At 40.1% G+C, this 25,656-nt stretch overlaps 1 protein-coding gene across 2 annotated transcripts in view; it reads left to right on the top strand.

Moving 5' to 3' along the window:
* The window catches only part of LOC102225529 (unconventional myosin-X-like), a 71,521-nt gene that overhangs the window by 32,180 nt on the left and 13,685 nt on the right, over positions 1-25,656 (top strand). The window contains exons 4-25 of one of the 2 annotated variants that reach the window (XM_023336948.1): positions 456-643; positions 761-895; positions 1,798-1,922; positions 2,027-2,040; positions 2,166-2,250; positions 2,396-2,502; positions 2,738-2,867; positions 4,093-4,211; positions 6,328-6,474; positions 7,286-7,386; positions 7,674-7,740; positions 8,247-8,339; positions 9,469-9,537; positions 11,898-11,980; positions 12,086-12,194; positions 14,930-15,010; positions 16,676-16,800; positions 17,417-17,531; positions 20,384-20,490; positions 24,155-24,541; positions 24,621-24,648; positions 24,743-25,570. In XM_023336948.1, the coding sequence (XP_023192716.1) occupies positions 456-643; positions 761-895; positions 1,798-1,922; positions 2,027-2,040; positions 2,166-2,250; positions 2,396-2,502; positions 2,738-2,867; positions 4,093-4,211; positions 6,328-6,474; positions 7,286-7,386; positions 7,674-7,740; positions 8,247-8,339; positions 9,469-9,537; positions 11,898-11,980; positions 12,086-12,194; positions 14,930-15,010; positions 16,676-16,800; positions 17,417-17,531; positions 20,384-20,490; positions 24,155-24,541; positions 24,621-24,648; positions 24,743-25,570 (3,243 nt within the window). Of the gene's footprint in view, positions 1-455; positions 644-760; positions 896-1,797; positions 1,923-2,026; positions 2,041-2,165; positions 2,251-2,395; positions 2,503-2,737; positions 2,868-4,092; positions 4,212-6,327; positions 6,475-7,285; positions 7,387-7,673; positions 7,741-8,246; positions 8,340-9,468; positions 9,538-11,897; positions 11,981-12,085; positions 12,195-14,929; positions 15,011-16,675; positions 16,801-17,416; positions 17,532-20,383; positions 20,491-24,154; positions 24,542-24,620; positions 24,649-24,739; positions 25,571-25,656 lie in introns of both variants that reach the window. The other variant, XM_023336947.1, reaches the window with a different exon arrangement.

The following is a 25,656-nucleotide window of genomic DNA, read 5'->3' as shown; positions in this document are numbered from 1 at the left end:
AAACCCTGCAGAGTTTATTAAAAATAATCATGTGGTGCATTTTCATTTTTTGTTGTTTGGAAATCCTATCTTCTAATCTCATCTCAGAGCGTCTACCCCGCATGTCCTGCAGAATGTCAGCATTGTGGCATGATGACCCAGAAACACACTTTGAAGAGGCACTTTCCCCAAAGCGCATTAGAAGAACAGGACCAGTGGATCCTAAAATATTAGCAGCCTAACAAACTAGGCCACAAAGGGTAGCTGAAAAGCCTCCCTGACTTTGGAAGTTGTATCAGAGGAAATGTTACCTGCAGATCTAATGGAGCAAGTTAATGGTACTAAAGCACAACTGTTGACCAAGCATTAGGAGCTGCAAAATTTCTAAATGCTGAGCAGTTTCTATTACACTATAAGTATTCTGTTGTATTTCAGTAATTAATTTATTTCTTCTTTCTCCTTTCACCTTCCTGTAGACCAACATAGGTTCAATATTGGCAGCAGTAAATCCTTACCAACGGATAGCAGGTTTGTACGACTCCACTGCGGTCGACTTGTACAGCAAGCACCAGATGGGGGAGCTGCCTCCTCACATCTTTGCTGTGGCTAACGAGTGTTACCGCTGCCTGTGGAAAAGACATGACAGTCAGTGTGTTCTCATCAGGTCAGTGAGGACTACCCTGTGAAATAAGCAACTCATCTGGAGGGCTTTCCATCAAGGCTATGTGTGTGATTATGAAAGATTATGAGTCAAAAACATGTTCTGTCCGCTTATCTTCAGCGGAGAGAGCGGTGCTGGGAAAACAGAGAGCACCAAGCTGCTGTTGAAGTTCCTCTCGGTGATGAGTCAGAACTCGTCTGGTACTCCTCTGTCGGAGCGGACCACCCGGGTGGAGCAGGCACTCGTCCAGAGCAGGTACTGAAGAAACAAATCCCCCGCCCCTAACCTGAAATCTTTGAACTGATATGCACAGATTCATCCTTTAGACCAGAACACAAGAGTCTTCAAAGAAATTAGTGATTAGAATGAACCTTGTAGCAATGTATTTCAAGTTGCTTGCAGTTTTGTGACTGTAACCTTATAGCAAAAAGTTACAAATAGTTACTTTTGTAACCCTATCTTTAAAAGAAAATCATTCTTTGTGTAGCTTCACCTGCTAATATGTTTAGTCCATCTGATTCCTTGTCATAAAAAAATTTATTCTATGAGATTTTTTATAAATCTACTTTTGTTGTATTTAATTGAGCCTAAAGAGGTTTGTAAATATGACGCCACTACGAGCATGTTTTGATTCTTCATCTTTGGAAAGGGATCTCATCACAATTATTAAGCAATTATTCCTAAATAAGATGATTGATGGGTTTTAAAATACTGGGGCTCAGTCCAGTTCTTTATAATGTTATATTTCTGATTCCAATTTGCATCATTAAATACTAAACATGAGTCAAGACAAACCTTTAGGAACCCCTATGAATAAGAAAATGACTGTTTTTTAGTAAAAGATCTTTACACTAGTTCCACATTCACCTATCCGTATTTACAAACTCACTCCTTTACACACAGATTAGGAGGCAACTTGGGGTTTAAATGTTTTGCCCAGGTTCACATTGACAGGTGACACTTAGATAAAATACATGTTCTTGACATTACAGATAAATAGATTGAATTACTTCATCATAAAGCTACGTTGAAACTAGATTTAGATCCATATCGGCAACTACGTCTAGTCAAAGTCTTCGTTATTGAGAAGTACATTCTGTTGGTGAAAATGCACAGCAATGTTTGATCTGCATTATTTTGTGTTTTTCTGTCTGCAGCCCCATCATGGAAGCCTTTGGGAATGCAAAGACCGTTTACAACAACAACTCCAGTCGCTTCGGGAAGTTCATACAGCTCCACTTTTCACAGAACGGGAACATTCAGGGAGGATGCATCATTGATTGTATCCTTGAAAACATGACTAGTACATTCTGAAAAGTTTTCTCTTATTTATGCAAATCTTGATAGATTCATTTGATTTTATTCCCCTTGACTTCCAATTGCCAGATTTACTTGAAAAGGTGAGGTTTCAGTGTGTAAAAGTATTTAGGCACACACCGTTTTTGTTGCTTCTGTATTATCACAAGCATTAATTAGAATTACTGAAACAAATGAACCTGCATTCTTGTCATCTTTTCTTTATTAGAACCGCGTGGTCCGGCAAAATCCAGGCGAGAGAAATTACCACATCTTCTACGCCCTACTGGCAGGAGCAGACAGAGACCACAGAGGTAGGTTCCTCCTGAATTTAAGTCACATCTAGACAACATCTGAACAACTCTAATTGTACTTTACATTTTTAAAAAGTCTTGGAAACGGTTTTAAAGCTAATGTTTTATTTTATATACATGTTGTGTTTGCACACTTGTGTTGCAGACATGTATCTTTTGTCTGAAGGTCCAGAGTCGTATCACTACCTGAGCCAAGCAGGCTGTGTTCAGGACAGCAGCCTGGATGACAAGCAGCTCTTTAACAGTGTGATGGTGAGTTGTTCACTGCAGTTCTTTATTCCACCCCCAGGGGACGCCATGCACCTTGCTGTTAAATAGAAACGCTAACATGCAAGAAAACCTGCAAGTACTTCCACGGGTGATTATTCATCAGTATTTCAAAATACAGCCAAAATTAAGTGCTGTAATTCTTCTGAGTTTAGCAGATGTTTTGACAGAGGTACTGTGCCTGAAGAATCTGAACTGTAACATGATGTATTATTTTCAGGAGGCTCTAAAGGTGATGGAATTCAGTGAGGAGGAGATCAGAGATGTGTTCAAGTTGCTGTCTGCTGTCCTCCAGATGGGAAACATTGAATTCATGACTGCCGGCGGAGCTCAGATCACTTCAAACGGAGGTGAAGAATACCACAGAGGCAGCAATATATAAATGCATTTACCTCACTGTTACATGCATTAAAATATTTATATATGATTATAAAATTTAAAAGCTGTCGTATATTGAACCTACATAAGGATAACTCTGAGTTAACAGATCTGTCTACTCTTTCCTTTTAAATAGCTTCTTACATCTCTGTGTATCCTCCTTTGACTTATTTTTAAGCATTTCACAGACACTAAAACTAATTTTGAATCTTCTTCCTGCAGTAACAACATCCTCACTGCAAGGTGTTGTGGTCAGAATGACTTAATATCTATTAGCCATGGTGAGACTCCAGATCTGGTTACTGGTCCAGATCAGAATGAAAATAATCTTATTTTGATCACCAGTTTATTTTTAAGTGATTTCTTTTATAAAAAAAGAAATAATAGGCTTTGTTATAAAAGTTAAGCATCTAGCCCTTTGATAGCACTTCTGTAAAGCTGTTATGTTATGATAGTTACTCCAAGCCAAAATACCGATAGATAAAATGCTGATCATTCTTTTTGTCTGATACTGATCAGAGTCATTTAAGATAGGAGTTTGTTGATACAAATGACTAATTTGAAACTATTTGCAGTAAAGTTAATGTAGACTTTGGTACGTCTGTGTTTGAAAACTCCGTAGATTTAATTCACTACATGTTTGTTTTGACAATGACAGATATTTTGTCATATTAGAAAGTTCAGGATAGTCTTATGAGTCTGCCCAAGCATGCTACTAAGGGCTAATATTTTTAGACAGATACTCAATTAAAAAGCCTTGACAGGAACACAGGTACTACATTGAGACGTTCCAAAATGATAAATAATATATTTTTCAAAATTTAAATCTAAAAACCAAGTCTGTGGAAATACAGACAAGAAATTTCATACTTTTCCTAAAAAAACAAGTGTGTTTAGGAAAACTATAGTAATGCTGAACCACTGAACCAGTCTTCCCCTGAGTTTGATTGACTTTGCACAGGCAGACAAAGCCCTGAACAGGCTGTAACACGATCTCAGGGCTGCTTTGTTCGCTACGTCTGACCTCTTTTCTGAGGAACCTGTAAATTACAGCGGTGCCATGGCTGCAGAGTAGAGTTTCCTCTGAACTGTGTGGGATCGTAATCCATATCTGTTGTTTAACATCAATGTGTGTGAAGCGCCTGTGTTCTGCACTACTTATTAATTCAACACAATGTACATCTGTGTGTGTTTCAGTGGTCAGTAATGTCAGCGAGCTGCTCGGTCTGGACTCTTTCCAGCTGTCAGAGGTGTTGACCCAACGCTCCATGATCCTGAGAGGAGAGGAGATCTGCTCCCCCCTAACCGTGGAGCAGGTAACGACATGGCTAACCCGCCATCCGTTAAACATCCCTTTAAGGTTGACTTCATCATCGTCCTGTTGGGTGTCTGCTTTCAGGACAGACACCCAAAAATCTGCGTATTTGTCATCCCTCTGCTCACTCCCGACACTCAAACAGTACCACACTGAGTCTTAGTCTGCTGCCCTCTGCACCACATGCCTCTCCAGATCCCTTGCGTGACTCTCAGCCATTTCCTGCTTTTTGTCTGCCAGATTCCCGGCACAATAAAGCCATCGTGATAGTGATCTCAGTCAAAAGCACAATAGACCCAAAAGCTGAGGAGGGGTGAAGTGAGAGCCCTCTCCTCTGGAGGCAGTGCAACCAGGCACCAAAAAGCTGGCACCATAATTCACCCACGTCTTTCTGACGCTTTGAATTTCCACGCTGTCGCCTGTAATTAATGCAAACGTGTCTCGAGACATCAATTGTGAGTGATGTCCCTTTCACCATATGCCAAAAGAATATTTTGGCCCATGACACTGCCCACGTTTTTTTAATATTTTGGCCAGAGCCGAGCGTCCTCAGCCTACTCACGCTCATAAATGTCAGTAAATATGCAGCACAGACCTTTGCTATTATCACAGGGACACGAAAGCCACAAGACAGCTTTTCATGAGCAGACAAAGAGCTGGTAGTGTCGCCCTGCCGCTGGCCATTGTGCTCGTTGTGCCTGGCCTTTGAAGCTACTTGTCTCCTAAAAGACCTCATTATTCTTGCCCTGGGGTTTTACAAGAAGGACTTCTTCTCACAACCGCCAGAGGTTAACCCCACCCCCCCTCTTCTTCAGTCCCTACCATCATGCACAAACAGCCATTCTTCTCACCCCTGTGACGGAGATCCTGGAGCCACCAGGGCCCTCTCTATACCCATTAGCAGCAAGAAGCTTGATGGATTACTCAGAAGTCCTGGGGCATTTTCGTTCCATGTACAGTACACACCACCACTGTTTTGTTTTTACTTTCAGTTCCAGCACAATACCTGTGCAGGAAGTATAAGTGGGAAGGTCAAGCTTTTTGTTTGTGCATGGATGGAGTTTGACTGAGAGGTTCAATGAACCTGAGGATAATCAGATTTTGGACTGTGGGTTTAATCTAATTTAGGGGTTGTTTTGTTTTTGTCTGCTTTTTGTGCTTTTTTTTCATTTTACAATGTTCTCATACAGTTCATATTGTGGTTAGGAAAAAGAAAACAGGACTGGTAGAGGCCTGGTATGGAAAATATGAAAACCTTTTGGGGAGAATTGCTTGCAAGGGCGCTTCCAACTTCTTGTGTTGCTTTAGTGCAAAGAGCATTTCTACCCCTATTACCTTTTCATATTTTGCAACATCACGACTATAATGTATTTTATTTGGAATCTAGGTGAAAGTTTAATGTGAAGTAGTGCATAAATGTGAAATGGAAGGAAATCTATATGTGGCTTTCACATTCCGCTACAAAAACAAACCTGAAAAATGTTGCTTGCTTTTTGTATTCAGCCCTCATTACTGTGCTTCTCCTAAATAAAACTCACCAAAACTATTTATCTTCGGATGATTCATGATTAGGAGAGTCCTGCTTTCATGGTGTACTTTAATCTCAGTTCAAATCCAGCTACTCTGTGAAGGCCTCAAACCTTTGTTTGGAGGCAAAACGTTCGGTGTTAAAGGGTTAAAGTTGTGAAGGAGTTTAACTTTTGTTAGACTGAAAGAACTGAAGGGAATTATGAAAGCTTACTAATGAATTTCTCTGAATGTCTTAGTTATTTATTGAATAATAGAACATACCTGCTGTGTGTCACTTCTTAGATATGTAGGCAATAAACAGTCTCTGTTGTGACAACAGACATCAGACAAACGCTGCCACAACTCCCCTTTGTCTCCAAACCTTTGTTTTCTCTGTGGCCACAGCACAGAGGCCTCACACATCATCAGTTCAACAAATCACTGTTTTAATCTACTCCACCACCATCTGACAGAACTAATTAAACATCTTCTCCGTGCTGATTTTCATCTTGTTTTGCGACGCTGTCTACAAAGTCTTCTCTTTCCTGTGAAAAATGCATTGTGTGGCGTTCATTGTATCTGTTATCGCTTTGTGTTATCATCTACAGGCGGTGGACTCGCGGGACTCTGTCGCCATGGCTCTTTATTCTCAGTGTTTCTCCTGGATCATAATGAGGATCAACCAGAAGATCAAAGGGAAAGACAACTTCAAATCCATCGGCATCCTAGATATCTTTGGCTTTGAGAACTTTGAGGTGAGGTGATTTGTGAAGTGCCTAGAGGTTTGTTAGAGAACATTGATGAACAAACAGCTGAATGAAGACCAGCTAGGTCAGGAAGAAGGTTTTGGAGAAGTCTGATGCAGGGTTAGATTAAACAACAAGATAACTATTAGCCCCGAACTCCTGGAATCGTACCTTCATGGAAGAATAACATTAGGAAAGCCATTTTTGAAAGAACATCATAAGAAATTCTTCTTCCAATTTCCAAGAAGTCAAACATGTGAAAGTGGTCAGATGTCTGTAAAATTGCCAGCAAAATTAACATTGTTTTTTTTTTTTTTTCATTCTATGAACTACTGACAACATGTCTCCGAAATTCCAAGCAAAAATGTTGTATTTTGACAAATGGTCAAAATAATGAAAAAGATTCAGTGCTTTCAGACCTCAAGCAAGTTCATACTTGTTTACAAACAACAATACTAATGTTTTAACTCAGGAAGAGTTCAGAAATCAATATTTGGCCCAGTCAAAGTCCACGTTAGGGTGAACTATCAGATGTTTGACCAGAGTGTATTTGTGGTAAGACTTGAAAAGCAATGTTAAGAAACACTGAAGTGCTTTTGTAGATAAGAATGGACACAGATTTTAATCTTTTAACGTCAGAGGGTTGAATACAAATACACATTTGAAAATTTTTGTTGCACTACTTCTTCTCCCTTTCATACCTGCAGTTGGTCTATCAACATAAAAGTACAATAAAATACATAAAGGTTTTGGTTGTAATATTTAGGTTTAATTTGAATCTGAACTGATTTGCTTTAAATGAGATTCTTCTGACCGGCAGGTGAACCGATTCGAGCAGTTTAACATCAACTACGCCAACGAGAAACTCCAGGAGTATTTCAACAAGCACATCTTCTCACTGGAGCAGCTGGAGTACAACAGGTCAAAACATAGCGCACAGATACACATCATTTGAACATAAAACAAGAGCAAGACAGAGCCGTTAGTTAAACTGAAGGTGGGTGTCGTCAGGGTGAACTACCAGGCTTTTGGAACAGACTCAGTTTCTTCCTCAGCCAGTTGTTTTCTAGTATAAAAGACCAGCAGCTTGGACATGGCTCATTTCACCACATGTGATGCTGGATAACACAGCCTTTATGTCCTTTTGCTTTTGTTTGTTTTTTTTGTATATATACATGGTATGTGTGTGTGTGTGTGTTTTCTGACAGGGAGGGGATCCAGTGGGAAGCCATAGACTGGATGGATAATGCCGAGTGTCTGGATCTCATAGAGAAGGTAAAGCAGTTTGAACGTGAGAAAGCACAGTCACCGTGGGGACCGACCGCTAACCGCCCGCCATGGCGGTGCGGGTCGACCCAGACGCCACTCTGTGCTTACATACACTGACTCCTTTCTCACAGTCTATCATTATGGAGACTCAGTTTGCATGTTGTTTTTACAGTAATACACACCAGTCGGTGGTTGGAGGTAGGGTTGATGTAAAACACGACAACAATTGTTATTTTACCACCAGAGATAGAAATTATGCTGAAACTGAGTGTTTGCAAAGGCTGGGAACAATGTAGCTATTTTATTTCTGCGCATTCCTCACATTTGTGTTGCTTCATTTATATTATTTCTGTGGTATTAGTGAGATTTTGTGCATATAAAAATATAAATCAAACCATTGAAGAAGAAAAAGAACAGTTTCCTTCTGGTATTGCTATAATGTAAGTTGCCAGATGCTAGGATTACAACTAGTTTGATCATGACTGTCTTTCTTATGTCTGTGTCTGCTTTAGAAACTGGGCATGTTGGCTCTTATCAACGAGGAGAGCCGCTTCCCCAAAGGCACAGACTACACCCTTCTGGAGAAACTGCACAGCCGACATGCAGTAAGTCCACACAGCTAAGATCAGAGTTTATCTCTGAACTCAAACAGCTGAAGAGCAAAAGGATCTACCTGGTTCTGTCCACGGAAGCTGAAGGGAGTTCATTTGGCGTCCTGAAGGGGTTAAACCTCCATCCTGGCCAGTGATTCGCCTGCTGAGCTGAAAAGTCTTTGTTGTACCTTGTGCAAACCCCTCCCTACACGCTTTTACACACAACAATGCTGAAATCTGATCAGCCATTCTCCAGCTCTGATGAGCTTTGTGTGCAGGGAGAGAAAAGGCCTTTCTCAGAACATTTTTGTGACTAAATGGAAAGAACTGTAAGGACCAACTGAGCTCTCCCTGAGGTCTCAGCCCTGTGTCGGTGTTTTAATTTTGTTAGACTTTTTAAAATTTCCTCTCACTCAAGGAGAAAAACATTTAAAATGCGAGATTATTGTATGATACAATCCTGGTCGGAGGTTTAAGCACACACATAACAGGGACAAACTTAATTTATCCTGGGGCTTCAATGATTCATTTTAAAATGTCATTTTCAAGGTGGAGTAATTACACAACATACAGCTTCAGCCATTTTTTAAAATCAAAAATTGTGTGAACAACTTTTAATTTATTATGTGTTCACACAATAACCCATGTTTTTTAGTTTGTTGTCACACTTTATCAACAAGGACCTGAGATAATTGTGGCTAGATAGGTTTTATGATCAGAGAAGAAAAAAGACTGGACCTATTTTATAACAATGGCAATAAGAATATTTAGAGGAGTGTATGTAAACTTCTGACCAGCACTTTAAATCAGCCAGCCCATATTTAACCACTGTAAACTTAAAGAAATCCAAAACCTAAAAAAAAATGAACAAACTTTGTATAAGAGAACAAAACTCTTAGTTTCTAAAGCTTGAGAAATCAAGCTATGATGGGAAAAAATTCGCTGTAAAAGATTATTAAAAAAAAAATAGTTAATAGAAAACACAGCGAAACAGTTGTGTTGGCTGCATCCTTCTGGGTCATTAAAATGTCTGCTGAACTCTTGGAGGACCCAGAGTTCTGTCTCTCCTAATCAACTCGTTAGACAGACATGGACTTAATGGATAAAAGAAATCTGCGGTCTTCTTGTCTTTTCTTCCCAGACAAACCCATACTATGTGAAGCCCAGAGTGACTGACCACCAGTTTGGCATCAAGCACTATGCAGGAGAGGTGATTAACGACTCTTGCACCAACACACAAAGACACACATCACTGTCTTTTTCTTTGTGGATTCAACGTTTAGTGGAAGTGAGGTAATTGCTGGATGAACAGAGCGGGTTTCTTTGCCAAAATCTTCTCCAGGATGTCGGTGTCTCACTCCTCCTCTGCTGTCTTTTTTTTTTTTTTTTCCTGATTCAGGATAAAAACTTTCACCGTCATCATCTTCTTCCTGGGCTGGCATTAATACAGGCAATGCCCCTGGTGAAAGTGAAGAAAGGAGGAGTAAGAGAAGAATGATCAGGAACAAAAGGGAGCAAATGCAGAGATTAGATAGGATTGTGCTTTTTAAAGACTGGTTTTATGATTCCTGCCTCAGACAGCATCTCTTCAGCGCAAAACGATCAGTAGCCAGGCATGGGTAGGCTTAGTTGAGATACAAAAGGCCAGACCAGGCTGGTGTTTCCAGTGTTTTTATCAAGATAGAGGCAAAAATGTAAATATATTTTATTGGGATGTTATATGATAGTCCCTACCATTTATTTGCGTCATCGTAAGAAACATTACACATGGAACGTTTGGTGTACATCTGAATTCAAGCAATTTAATTCTGATGGACTTAAATACCATCCAGGGAAACCAATTAGCTGTAAAAATGACCTTATTTCTAAAAGGTTGAGTCAATGGAGGCGCTTAAGAGATCCACATTTATGCACCAACTGTATCAAATAATAATTATTGACTATAACTCCACATATCTGCCTTTAATTGCAAAAAATAAAGAAGAAAAGCATTAAAAGTAAACAATAAGATGTCTTGTTTTCAGTTGACCTCTACTGCAGCGGCTCAACAAACATATGTATGAAGGTGTTCTGGTCAGATAAGATCAGAGCAAATTCAATGGCCAACATGCAAAATGTTTTGTTTGCCAAATAACTAACACCTGCACATCACCCAGAACAGATCATCCACAAAATGAAACTGTAAGTTTGCTTTTGCTCGGCATATTAAATGTTACAAGAGACTAATGTTTAGGTTGACCTTTCACCAGGACAGCAATACTTTAAACATGCAGCCAAAGCAACAGTAGGATAGTTAGATCAAAACATTAAATGTCATAAGATGGTCCAGTCAAAGTCTAACCATGAACTTCTTTTCAGAGATGCTCTCCAGGCAATTCCATTGATCTTTTTGCAAAATGAGTCAAAGTTGCAGTTTCTCTATATCCAAAACTGGTAGACATACACCAGTTGACACTCAACTATAATTTTTATCATTCTTGTTGAGCAAGTAAAAAAAATCCCATAAAATATATAAAAGTTTGTGGTTGCAATGTGGCAGAATTTGAACAAGTACAAGAAGTGTTAATGCTTTAGTAAAACACCAAAACTGCATCTTTGAAAATACTTTTCTGCAAATAAACATGTAAATGTATTTTTGTAAAGGCTCTAGTAGTTACTGCAGCCATGGTTATTTCACTAAAATGTGCTTTATTTTCAGTGAACTGGTTTTATAGTAAAATTCTGATTTCGTGCCAGAGAACATATTGGAACTGACACAAAACATAAATCTATTAGTGTTTCCCTTTTAAACAGCAGTGTATATTAAATAAATTAGTGCCTCTGTGATTTATGTGTACACGTTTCATCATGTTTGGATCTGCTAGACCCTCCAGGCTTGCAAATGCGCTTCCCTCCCCCCAAAGAAAACTAACATGAAGAGAAATGAGGCATGTATAATATGCAAATAACCCACATTTTTTGCATATAATATGAGACTTGAACCTTTATTTTTAGTAAACAAACAGAGTATCTAGAGAGCTCATACTAAGTGTGTTGGTGTGGAGAAAGGTGAGTGTAGGAACGTCTTGATGAAAGTTAAAATGACTCAAACCGTGACAAGTTGCACAGCACTCCATTAGGCCTTGAGGTGAATCACAACTCAAACCATTTGTGTTTGCATGCTAGACTGAGATTACATGTGAATCCTCTTCTAAAAAACAGATGTACTTTTTGCATTTTTATGACAACAGTAGAAAAACTCTAACTTCTCAGTGCTTTAGTTATTGGTCAGAAAAGGTAATTCTGCATGAAAGCAGTTATCATCACAAGGTGTGTCAGAGTTGCCCTGAACATTATGCAAACTCTATGCAAGCTCCCTCCACATTGTGATGCCAAGTAGTTTTATTATTATAATTTTCAAAGCTTTATGGTTTTATGTATATTCAGCTTAGTTACTGACTTTATAATTTTCGGTTGCAAAATTTGTCTGCACCAGGACAAATCTGGTGTTTCTGGTGGTTATTATCATTATTATATTTTTAAGTTGCTTCTGTCACTATTCCTACCATCTTTTGTTATGTCATTGTGAAGGTGCTGTATGATGTGCGGGGAATCTTGGAGAAGAATAGAGACACTTTCAGAGATGACATTTTGTTCATCCTCAAAGACAGCAGGTGAGCACATGTCCTCTTTTGTATCCTGCACACTGGTACACCAATGCAATCAGTTGGCATGAATGAGTTTCTTTGACTGCCAGTCGTCTTCTGCTGCGCCTTCAGGCTTGACTTCATCTATGACCTCTTCGAACGAGTTGGCAGCAGAAGTGGAGACGAGACTCTGAAGATGGGGACAGCTCGTCGGAAACCCACAGTCAGCTCTCAGTTCAGGGTGAGACAGCTGGATAAGGCACTGGATAACTATTTGTTTTCCCTTTTTCATATCTTTGGTATTTTCTCAGCACATTGACAAGAAACATGTTGTAATGATGCACCAAGAATTTGGGGACTGGGACTAATTCATGTTCATTTTGGCTGGACCTAATCACAGATCTGCTGAACAGAAACAACACTTAAATTATAATTTTGGACCCAAAGAGGAAGGATCCAGAGTCAGCACGCAGTTCAGTAATTACAGCTAGAAACTAGTGACCAGGTCTGAAATCCACATGTAGTGATGGACTCAGACCTGAAGCTTCAGAATCACACACAGACAGTTACAAAGTCAGTCTTCTATATCCTACTAGAAGAACATTTTCGGCAATAAAGGACTATTGTTGCAGCAAGATCTAGAGAAACTCATCCAAGCATTTATCTTTAGTTGCATCGATTCCTGCAACAGTGTCTTCACAGGTCTGCCGAAAAAATCAAACAGCTGCAGCTGAACAAAACGCTGCTACTCATGTTTTCACTAAAACTACGAGGATAAAGCACATCACCCCTGTTATAAAGTCCTTACACTGGCTGCCTTTAGCTCACAGAGAAGACTTACAGAACTGTTGTTATTGAATCAACCTTCCAAACCACTACGGTCTTCTGGTTCTGGTCTGGTCTGCTCTGCATCCCAAGAATCAGAAGTAAAAATGGAAAAACAGCATTTAGCTTCTATGCACAAATCTGGAACAAACTTCCAGAAAACTGCAAAACAGCCGAAATCAAGGTTTAAAATTGTCGTGTTCTGTGTTTTCTGTGTGTTAGTTTCGAGTTTTCGGGGTCTCTGAGTCTCTTCGTTGTCCTGTCCTCCCCTTGATTGTTTCCAGGTGTGTCTTGTTTCTGTGATTACCCTCCCGTGTATTTAATGCCACCTGTGTGTCTGCGTCTCTGTCGGGTCCTTGTCGAATGTGCGTTTAGTCCTTTGTCTTGTCCATTGAATTTACCAGTTGCTACCGGCGTTGAGCCCTGGCTTCTGCTCAGTTGTGCTGCCTGGTTTTGTGGACTTTGTTTTTGGACTGCGTTACTTTCTGGACTATCACCCTTAAACCATCATCTTCTCATTTCAACCTGAGTCTCAAGCATCTGCCTCACCACCTCATCCACCAATTCATGACAAAAATCCACGTTTAGAGTGACCGTTGGTTTGCAGTACCTGGAAAACTGATCAACATATTTGATGTGTTTTTGTTTGATTATTTTGATGATGGCATTTGACAAAATGTCATCATCAAAAATGACAAAATGTAACGGTTATTGCTTGTTTCATCATTGATGACTATACGATGTTTTTACGAGGTAAAGCACTTTGAACTGCCTTGTCGCTGAAATGTACTATACAAATAAACTCGACTTGACTTGACCAGAACACCCTAACCACAACAATCTTTGATGTGGAAGTTGTTGCTGAGCAAAAAAGACTCAAAGTTACTTCCACTGGGGTGTTTAAACACAAAGTCATAGCATGCCCAAATAAGAAATTAAAAACGAAGTTGTAAATACTATGTGAGCATTTCAGTTTATTCTAGCTGCCACATTTCACTCCACAACCATTTCATACTTCTCTAGTGTTCGCTTTTTTTTTTCTTTACTTTTGAATGATTAGTTTTTCAAAAATAAGTACCCATTTTGGCAGTGTCTCTCTGAAATTACTTTTTCAGATGTTGCTGTGTATCGTTTATTCGGCAGAAGGAGAAAATTATCCTTTCAAAAAAGCTTTTAGTAAAACTTAGTTGATGGATATGAAAAAGGAGGCAAATGCTGTTTCACAATATAGGCTAGAAAACATGTTTTTAATTCTGTAATTTAAGGCTTTTACAGAAACATTTAACTCAGTTAAAATTTTTACTGGCATGTCAAGACATAAAATGGGCCAGAAAACTCTGATGGTCACATATTTCTTTATCATTGTACAATAAGGAGAAGTAAAACACACAGAGGGGGAGGAGAAGGGTATCTGTTTAGTATCAACTGAGGATGATGGATGATGAATTGGAGGGAAAACTGGAGCTGTAAGCTGTTGATGTGTGGAGGAGGGGATGCTACAGAGGACTCCGTTTAAACACGTCCTAACTACAGCGAGTAAGCAAGGATTTGGCAGGTCGCCCTGGCATACAGGTCCAAAAATCCAGGGGATTAGGTTTGACGGCTGGGCAGAGAGGGGCCAACCAGGGGCCAGTCACACTCAGCTGCTGGAGACCCAGTGTCTGCCGTACTGAGAAAAGTCTGGGTGGTTCAAGGCTCCTCAGAGTGTGTATTTGTCCATGTTTCTCTCATAAAAAAGTAAATTTAGATATACATAGGTGAAATAAAAATGCTTTTATCTTTTCATTTCTTGCATATACTTAGATTTCTATATCCTTCACATTAAAATAGCAGAAGCAAGGAAACAGGTTGAAGGAAACAGAGATGCGAAAGACTGACACTTTGAGGGACACATATACTGGTTTTCGAGAAGCTGTCAGTACTTCTTTTAAAACTGACTCGCATGAAGGCAGTGCATTTATGGTTTTACTGTACTTTTAATTTGAATACATTGGTAAAACAGTTTAATAATTCCCAGGTGATTTGTAACTAAAATTGTGTATAGAATGTAGAAACAGAAAAAAAAATTCAACTTCACCCTGAGTTTTTTTTTTTTATTGACCTAAAAGTACAAGTTTTGTTTTTTACTGTCTTTGCGCCAATGTCTTTCAGGACTCTCTCCATTCCCTGATGGCCACATTGAGTGCCTCTAATCCTTTTTTTGTACGCTGCATCAAACCAAACATGGACAAGGTAAGTCATGCAAATTTCATTGGACAGGAAAAAAAAAGTTTGAATCTCTGCCAGGTCTTGTCAAGGTCGCATGTGAAGTTAAACCTCCTTGGTGCTATTCATAGCTCCCCCTGCACCCAGAGCTCATATTTGTGCTTCAGCCTCTGTGCTCTGATGGCTCCGACCACAAATAAGATTTTCTCACTCAAAAGTAGAGTTACTGTTTAGCTGTAGATATTCGCTACTAACATACGACTTCTTCTTTGGTGCAAATACTCATTTCTCCCACTGTATCTTTTTATCCAGAAGTCAGAGGTGACGGCTGTAGTTGATGTTCTGCTGATTGGCCTGCATATCTTTCTGCATGTTCTCTTCCTGTTTTGTCTCGTCCTTTTTCAGTGTCCACCTCTCTTCTCTCTGAAACACACCTCCTTGTCATTGTCCCTGCCTCATATTGCTTTATCTTGCGCTGGGTGGTCAAGATGAAGCAGGCAGTTAATTTGTTAATCCTGCCCTGCGACAGAATGACAAGCATGCAAATTTATGTAGACCCACAAATGGAAAGTGCGCGTTTGTGTGATTTACATGCTGGTAAAAAACGTTGTCGCAACGGCTCGTTTTTTATGGTTTCAAATCAACATGACGTTCTTCTTTCAGCTCCCTCAATCCTCTGCAGAGAAGTTAAGAAATCAAAGGGCGACAATGAGGAACTCAACCCGTTTAATCCCAATTTTTTTCCTGCAAAATAAGTACATGCATTTCCATCCTTGGCCCTTCCTAACACATGATATTTATGAATTATTACATTTTATGTTGGTTATGTTAGTGAAAATGTAGATTTTATACTCATCAACAATTGTCTGTGGGAAACTGCATAGTCTGGATAACACAAATATGGCCTATTTATACATATAAAGAAATAAGAAAAATCATGACATGCATAGCCTATTATAACAAAGAATGGCTACAAGAGTGTTCAGAAATATTTTAGATACATAAAGATTCAAACAATTGTTCTAGAGCTTCCAGAAGTTAGAAGAAATGTCTGGCAACAATTGTTGCCGGTGGGATTAAATGGGCTAAGATGCAAATTTCCATGCTAACAAGTGTTGGTCTGTAATTAGACTGACATGTAGAAGAATTGTGTGGGCCCTCTGTGTGATATATGGCCTTCATGTGGACACAAGTGATCTGCCGGCCTCCAAAGAGAGGCAGCAGATATGGCAGATCCTCGGCGATAAGCAGGCCTGAGGATTATTGGTAACAACGCTGTTGAGGATTCCAGGAAGAAAAAAGGCCCCCCAGGCTCCAAGGTCTTGCCTAACAGAGCTCAGGTTTCCCATCTGGCGATGTTTGTGTTTCTTTTCAGTAACCCGACTGTTAATGTTAAATGATAGAGCTCTTTGTGGTCATTTACTTTCTAGTTCAAGTTAAGCTTGACTCACCAGAGAGGTTGTTTGAGTGGGTGTTGCCTGCAGTGTTTAGCTGTGTCATAACTTTCTTTAGTTGCACTCAGAGATGAAGGTTATATTTAAAAGATGACATGTCTGCATGCTTAAACACCAGCTGTGCATTTGCTCTTCACCCCTTTTCTATTAAAATGACATCATAAAACAGAGTTATTGCTGCTTCAATCACTGGACATGAATAAAAAAGTCATTCTTCTTGCTTGTTTGTCTCTGGCAGAAGGCTAATCAGTTCGACCCGGATGTCGTGTTGAACCAGCTGCGATATTCTGGGATGCTGGAAACTGTAAAGATTCGAAAGGCTGGATTCCCCGTCCGCAGAACATTTAAAGACTTTTTCAGCAGGTAGGAAAACCAGAAGTAAGCCCCTCTCAGACTGTACAGCTATATTTGCTAATAGAAATTAAACAAATAGCACAAATGTAAATGTATAAGATTTGCTAAACGCTTCTGTTACTTTAACTGCAACCCTTTTATTTTGTTCAAAACAAACATGTCAGGTGGGTTTGAGATAAAACAGTATTTGTACTTTATACCAGCTGAAGAATTTGTGATGATGTTGGCCTGTGCCAGTACTTTCACTGAGGCTGCCAACAAATATTGTAGTTGAAATTGTACTTTCAAATACAATTTAGACACCATAATATAAAAAATTATCTAGCTATCAAAGACAGAATAATTATTTTTGCTTTGTGCTTCGGATAAGGCTGTAATTTAATTGGGATCATAAATGTAAGGCATCATTTTTTTTTTTAGAAAGAATGACTTCTGTTTAACCCTAAAAAGTTTCCATCAAATTTTGTTTAAAATTATTCTAATTTTTACTACATTGTGTCACTTTGTCATTGTTTTTACTTACTCTGATCTTATTGTATAGTTATACCATTGAAAAAGGATATAGATTTTATTTTAAAATAAAGGCAATCAAAAATATTTTCTTCATGTTTTTGTGTTTTCACAGGTACAAAATGATCCACAAAAACAAAACCCTCTCGGCGGAAGAGAAGTCTTGCTGTTTGGAAATACTCAGCCTTCATGATAACACCAAGAAAGAGTGGCAGCTGGGGAAGACAAAGGTGCAGCTCCTATACACACACTTATAAAAACATGCCATGACTTGTTTTAACACTTTTTTTTTGTCAATTTGGAGTGACTTGTAGTAGATTCATGCCCTGGGTACTTCTAGTAACCACAAACAACACCGCAGCTCAATGTTTCAAATTATTTTCTCTTTAGCCAAGAAACAAAATATCAACTTTCTAGGTTTTTGGTTTCTCAAATATGGATGGGAAAGTTTAACTGGATAGGCTCAGGGAGATGTTAGAAAGTCAGTTTATGTTTTTCTTTAAGACCACAGAAGGCCACAGAATACTATTCGGTTAGCAACTCACTTGACAAACACCTTGTTAGAGAGCTTTTTTATACACCGAGTGCATAAACAAGCCACGTTTTGACAAAAAAAGAAAAATCAAGAATGTTTGAGTTTGCAAACCTTTGAGACCAAGCTGAGCTTTCTGTCACTCCTAAACTGTTAATGGGCACCACGGTCTCTGACTCGTGTCCCAAAGATTTGTCTGAGTCTTGGTGACAACTTCCTCCTCCTAAAAGAAAAATCCTGAGTCAGACAAGGACTTACTGTAATCACGAGACAATCCTGTAGGAGCTGCGGTGTTTTCCCCTTGACACACTCACCGAGCTGTGCATTAAACAAACAACTGTCCGTGTGAGTAATATCGAGGCAGACTTACAGTCACGACATGCTTCGTGCCCTTGTTTTTGAAGAGTTTTAATAGCTCTGCATTGGAATCTGAAGCTCATTCGCCTCTTTATTTCAAAGAAAGATCGACTTTAACTAACTCGTTCAATCAGGCTGCACAAAGTCAAGAGAAGTTATGAAGAAAACAGCTTTTATGGAGTTCTTTTGAAATCAGCTAAACCCGCATCTGACCCCCAGTTCCTTCCTGCCCTCAGTTGTGGTTCCTGCGTGGCTGAGACTTTTCAGATTTGCCGTTTCCCTTTTGGACACTTTTCTTGTAATATCCCATTTGGCTAGCATGCTGTGAACAGTGTCAGCCTGCACACATGGCAGGCCGAAACACATGGTGAGACATGAAAAATGATGCGAGCCATATGTACAGCTCGCTTTGAATACATAACTGATGCTTGACCGCTAATGTGCAGATGCCAGTGTAAATTAAATCCCACACACTCACCCAGAGGAGGTGGCTGAACCCTAAGCTAACATTGCCTCACTAAGGTATTCATACTACTTGAACTCACTCATTCCAAACACAACCAACAGTGTGTTTTATTAGGATGTATTGTCATAAACCAGGCCCAAATGGCTCTTTGGACCTTCCAAGATGACTCTTAATAACTTTGGCTAAAAGTTACTAAGAACCAGGCAGCTGTGGTTTCTAAATTTAAATATAACAAACTCAAGTTTTTTAACAGGTCTTATGACATTTCTGGCTCTAATTATGTTTTATTTGACAGGTCTGAGAGTAAAAATGGGTCTTCAGGCTGTAAAGGTTGCAGACCTTTGTCAGAGAGTAACACCAAGTACTACATAACTGTAATTTGGACAACTAATACTTCACAGAAACACATGATAAGTCAGATTGAGCTAAATAATGGTTAATCCTGGAAGAAACCTGTTAGAGGCTGCAAAAGCCTTGAAACTGGGGCGGAGCTTCATCTTTGAGTCGGGGAATGATAGATACAGTCAGACCTACTGCAGAAGGTTTAGTAATTTCAACTACAAGACGTTGACTGAGAAAAAGGCTTAAAACTATGTATATCTTCCTTACATTTTATGTCTCATTGCAATACATTAAGGTTTTTTTGTTGTAAAAACTGTGAAAGGGCTCAAGAGAGCTCAATACCGTTGCAAGTCACTGTATGACACAACGTTGCTAAGCTCATGAGTTCGTGTTTCTGGTGGCAGTATGTTATTCCTGGTTTCTGGGTAATGTTGTGTGGCTTGTGGGAACGAGGCACAGGGTCTATGTTTCCTTCTGGTGGAACCAGCTGTGTGTAATTATGTACGCACTGATTGTGTCCAGGGGAAAGCTGTGTGCCCCGAATTAGGAGACTAGCGTTGATATTTGCTGGCTCGAGCATGTGTTTGAGAGCCGTTTGTTTTACAGACGGGGGAAGGATGTGGACGAAGGGGAAGCTTCCTCCTCTCACAAACTTTCACAGAGTTGGGCAGAGCTGCAGCTGTGGGATCCTTTGATAAGTGGAACATCTGGGAAACAAACACACAAACACTTGAATGTCTCCACCCGAACCTCTTCTTCTGGGGAATAAAGTGGCCACATAAGCTCTGTTTTAGCTCAGACAAAGTTACAGGGTTTCCAATCTCTTACACCAAAAGTGAAAATGTTGAAAAAAAAAAGTTTCCAGGAGTGAGGGAAGGGTTAACTCAAACTCTTTCTCCTTCCCTCATGAGACCAAGGAGAGGTGTGGCTTTCTATCTGGACAGCAGCCACCATCCCTCCCCCTCATATCCCTTCATCCCTCCCTTTCCCCTCCCCGTTTGCTATGCCTTTCTGCCTGCATACGTCAGTCTAGCTACCAAGGCAGCGGTAGCAGCAGAAGAGGAAAGCTCAGGAAGGACGCCCCGAACACAATGAGGCTCTGCAGCAGCAGAAACGCTGCAGTCTGTCAGTCAGTTTTCCTGCCTGTTCTGCTCTGCAGTCAGGAAGACCAGCTTGCATGATAGCTACAGCTGCACCACAGCTTCCTCCTGCAGAGACCAACAAAAAACAGGGGCCCTTCACATGTCTGTGGGCCTCTGTCCCTTTTTTTTATTATTTACAAGCTTATCAAGCGTAGGAACTAACCCATCCTCTTTGTCATCCCTCCCGCCCCATCTTGCCTCTCTGTCACCCCCACGTCGGCCGTGGCGCTGCCCGTCCTGCAGGTGTTCTTGAAGGAGGCGCTGGAGCAGAGGCTGGAGAAGGAGAGGGAAGAGGTGCGGCGCAGGGCTGGCATGGTAATCCGCGCCCACATCCTCAGCTATGTGGCAAGGTGAGTGATTGGACGGGGGGTTGAATTGCTGAGTGGCAGCGGCAGTTGTCAGTGTTTGTTTTGTGGTGGAGGTATGCAGCTTATGTGTTTGCGTGCATGTGTGTGTGTGTGTGTACACATGGGGGAGGTGGAGGGTGGATTAGGTGCTTTCATACATGGCTTTGGCAGAGTTATCTCTTCCCTGTATGTACATGCGTGCTATGTGGACTTGCTGAGCAGTACATGGCCCAGTTACTGGACAGCCAGTCATTGTTGCAGAACATCTGTTTTTTTTTTTTTTTCTCTCTCTCAAGAGCCTTCATTTGGGATCTTTTTAGTTACAATTAAATTATAAAGTTAGAGGGAATGGAGCTTTAAGAGCCTGGTGACATAACATGGTTGTTGGTGTTCTTTATTCTATTAGCATACACCATAGCTAAAGCACTTAATTTTATACAATGTAGTAAAAAATGTTTAACTTTACTGTCCCAGGGAGCAAAAGGAGAGAAATTGATTTGAAATGCTTCTTATTTAGAATAATCACATAATCATACTTGCTAAAATGCATCCTGGAGCTAAACGTTTTGTTGATAACAAAAAAATAAGTTGTTACCTATAAACATTGCCCTGCGAAAGTATTCATAACACTGCAACTCATCCTGATCACAATATACATAATGTCCTGGCATGGTGGTGGCAACATCATGCTGCCTGGATGCTTTTGTTCACGGAGGCCGGTCAGAGTTGATAGGTAGATGGAAATCCTGGAAGTAAACCTGGTAGAGGCTGGAAAAGGCTTGGGACTGTAAGCAGAACATTAAAAAATACGGAGCAACATCTACAGTGGAACGGCTTAATTCTTACTGTGCTAGAGTGACCCAGTCAAAGTCCAGACTCAAATCCAAGTGAGAATCTGGGAGAAGAATTGAAAATACACTTCTGGTCTCCATTCAACTTTTCTGAGCTATTTGTCAAAGAATGGATAAAAGGACCAAACTTCTGCATAAATGCACAGTAACCATCTATCCAATCTATCTATAGTAACCAGTAACCATCTATCTATCTAAAGTTTGGATGAAATATTTGGTACCCTATGATATTTCTAGTTCCAGTTATGAAAATTCTGCATGTGAATGAAATATTTGGCTTGTTGGATGGACTTTTTTTGGTCTTGTTTCCCATGATAGATGCATTTTTCAGGGGCTGAGATGCTATTTCATCTCAGCCTTTAGCAGAAAGTGATGAGACTTTCTGATAATGCGAACAAAGGAAGCAACCAGGAAATTGTGGGAGTATGATGATTAATATCAGCTTAGTAATATTCAGCAATGGTATCACAATTATATGTTTTCTTCATTTTGTGCAGCTCTGGAGTTTTGGAATTTAATTAAATTTTTTTTATTAGGATGGTGCACATTAATCAACATCACCACAATTTATGGCAGGATCGCCATCTAGGAATTAGCACAATAGCTAAATTACATCCTCTGTCCAAGACAAGTAAGGAAAAAAACTAAATACCTCACATACATATAGTTATATTAAAAAAAGTAAAAAAAAAAAAAAAAATAACATCAACAAAAGAAAACATTTACACAAGAAATAACTAGCCAACAGACAAACAGTATAAAGACATGTATAAGCAGTGGAAGACATTATGAATGGATACATAACTGACTTGCTTTCAACTGATGCTTGGGTATCTTTTTAAAAGTTATGTAGTTTTCACTGGTAAAAATAAGTGCAACTGACAACCTGACCTACTTTCTGATTTATTATCTGATCACTTTGGAGAAAGAAGTACTATAACCTATAACTTAACACTATACAACAATGTGAATTTATTGACCCACCAGTATTCATGCACTGTACAGAATGGAGGTGCAGCAGAAGTGACATGTATATTTTATAGACTTGATGTATCATAAAACACTTTTTGCATACCCAGAGAACTTGCATTTTTCAATATGTTAACCTCCATGGTAAAAGAGGAAAAGTGTGATGACAGCTTAAATGCTGTAAAACCTCTTAGTTCTTCAACAAACTCTCAGATTTCTTTAGCTCACATCAACATATTTATAAATTCCTCTAGTCTTTAGAATTTTATAATGGATTTTAACATGGTGAAAATCAAAGGGAAACTGAAATGCTTTTTGAGCAGAAACTGAAAAGAATCGAACCAAAACTTGACTAATTGCATAGCCCGACTCTCTTCTATTCACAATGCTTGTTAAACATCTGCATATGCAGACGCCCCTTAGGCATTTAATCTAACTGTACTCCACCTGCATGCAGACATATATAAGGTTACATACAGTACTGCGAAAAGCTCTGCTGGGAGAATATAATGGGGCTGATGACTGCATTCAGGTTATGGGTTTCCTTCCCCTCTGACTCGTTCTTGCTGAAGCCAGAGCCTTGGGAAGTTCCCTAAAGACACAAGTACAGGCTTTGTGTTATTACACGTAACATTATATCAGTACAGAGGCCATCCTGACACCAGAGGAAGCACATGCTGTGATAAAAGTGGACGATAGGTCAGACTGGGGGTCACAGAGTCAGAGCAGAGTGCGTGTGTGGTCCCCAGAAAGTTATGTGCTGTTTGGACGTGTCCATGTTTATATGCATCTAATGCATGTGTGCTGTGTGTGGGTGTTGGGGCTGAGTCACAATGCTAAACACAACGGTCCACAGAGGATTGGCACAGCCATACAGGCCTTTTTCTTTCCAGGGAGTTTATTTAAACAGAGAAGCAGAAATAAAGATGCACCAATCAGAATTGTGTGTTTTTGTACAGCTTTGACCTGCCAAAACAGATTTTTTTTTATCCTAAAACCTGTTCCTTTTAAGGAACAATAAAACAGGAAGTTTCAAAAACAGCCTTTAAGCTATTTATACACTAGCCGTCCTTCTCTGAGGGGTCATTAATTAGTTGTAATGGGAGCAGAGGTGACGTCATGCACACGTGAGTGCCGTTGCTGTAAAAATGGAAAACAAATTATTAGCATCTTTTGCATGTTATAATAGCATTTAGTTCTACTTGGAGGTTTGAGCTCCTTGAACAAAGACTTCAGACTTGACTGAGAAACATGGTCCAGGAATTGAGTTGTTAATGACATCATTGTCAAGACAAACTAAAAAACCCTTTGTTTGATACATTCAGTACATTTATATTTCAAATCAGACAAATATCACACTTTATGACGTTCCAGAAAAATACAAATCAACACAGTTTATATACATGCTTCAAAAAGTAAAAAAAAAAAAAAAAGGTACGTGCTTATTCATTAAATTAAGGGCAAATGGTATCAGAATTGAATTCTACTTGCATAAATGCAGCATTATTAGCAAACTAGTTAAGAAAGTGTTTGCTTAAGTCAATAGAGACTTGAGACTTGATGTGTACTTGTCTTCTTGAAACTTGACTTGGACTTGTCTGTCAGAGATGTTAGATGTAACTTACCTTAACTCTGACATTTTCAAAAGGCTGCCAGCACTTTCAAAGCACGCAAAAACTGAAATATTGTCAAACTTAAACAGAGTTACTTTCAGTTACTCAATTCAGCCTTTATGTTTGCTGAAAGTATTGCTCTTTTGTAGCTAGACAGAATAACAGAAATGTATTGTTTGAGGTCAACATCAGTTCTTTTGGACTTTTTTTAAAAATATATATATCTGTTTATAGGAAACAATACAAGAGGGTCCTGTACAGCGTTGTTACCATCCAGAAGAACTACCGTGCTCACTTTTGGAGACGCGCTTTCCTGCGCCTGCGCTTGGCTGCCGTCGTCCTGCAAAAACACCGCAGGGGACAACTCGCTCGGTCCGTCTGCCACAAACTTAGGGAGGAAAAGCGGAGGCGGGAGGAAGAGGAGAAGAAAAGGAGAGAAGAGGAAGAGGAGAGGAGGCGTTTAGAGGAGGAGAGGAAAAGGATGGAGGAGGAAGAGAGACAGAAAGAAGAGGAGAGACGAAAGGAGGAAGAGGAGAGCAAAAGGAGGGCAGAGGAGGAGGAGCAGAGACTGATGAAGGAGAAAGAACAGCAGAAATTGGCAGCTAAAGGGGATACACCAAGGTAGAATGTAGTTTTTGTGTTTGTTGTGTAACTTTGTTTACTTTATGCTCTAATTAGAATATCAATATTTTTTCTGTAGGAACTCCCTGAACGGTGCTTGCCCTAAGGTAACTCAATTTCATCTTCTGCTTCTAAAATAATAACTAAACATGACATGTGAGCACATGTTTGAATTTTCTGAACCGTTCTGGTCAATAGCAGGATCTCACCCAGACTCCGTCCTACAACCACACCTCTGAGGAGGAGAGCCGCCAGATGGAGGAGATCCTGCGTCTTGAGAGGGAGATCGAGCGTCTGCAGAAGCAGCAGGAGGATGGTGTGTCGCTCCTCGGGGACGTTTCCCACGAGGAACTGCGTCAGATGAGGGACGCTGAGATCTACAGGCTGGAGAAGGAGGCGTCTCGCGTGGCAACAGAGTTCCTGGAGCTGCTGGACTTTGGAGGGCTAGAGCCATCACTCTCAAGTGAGGAAAATCTCCACGAAGTGAATGAATCGGCAGCTCCTTTGGCTGAGGAGGAAGTGGACGAGGGTTTCCCCACGGAGGATGAATGTGTTCCTTTGCCGGACTTTCCTCCCCCAGCTGCAGTTCCTCTTGATACGGACGTGTTTCAGAGTATTCCTCCTCCTCCCCCTGCCTTTGCAGAAGGACTCATGGTGTCCTCATCCTCAGGTCCTCACTCTGCACCAGAAAAACTCCCTCCTGCCCCCTCTAATGGACTTAATCATACCCCCATTGTTACAGTCTCACAAACCCGTCCCCCTCCTCCTTGTCCTCTTATAGTGACTAATGGAGAAAAGCAGCCATGCCAGAGAACTACCAGGAATTTGGATTTTGTGCCTTTGAACAATGTGCCATCGCAGTCAAACCTGCCAGACGCAGAATCAGACTATGATCAGGAGGAGTTTGAGGAGGTCCACGGGAGCTCAGGTGCTAGTATCAACGATGGCCATATCACCGACGAGGAGGTGTTACGAGAATCCTCCTGCACCCAAAACAGTCTGGATTCTTTCAGAGGCAGCTCAGACTCAGTAAGTTCAGCTTCTGCTGAATATTTATCTATCAAACCTTTCTTGCCACATTGTACCCCCACACCTCTGTGTATTTAATTTTATGT

Source organism: Xiphophorus maculatus, chromosome 7 (genome assembly GCF_002775205.1).
Source record: "Xiphophorus maculatus strain JP 163 A chromosome 7, X_maculatus-5.0-male, whole genome shotgun sequence".
NCBI lineage: Eukaryota > Metazoa > Chordata > Actinopteri > Cyprinodontiformes > Poeciliidae > Xiphophorus > Xiphophorus maculatus.
Note: the sequence above shows the minus strand (reverse complement) of the source record. Positions and strands in the feature narration are given on the sequence as shown.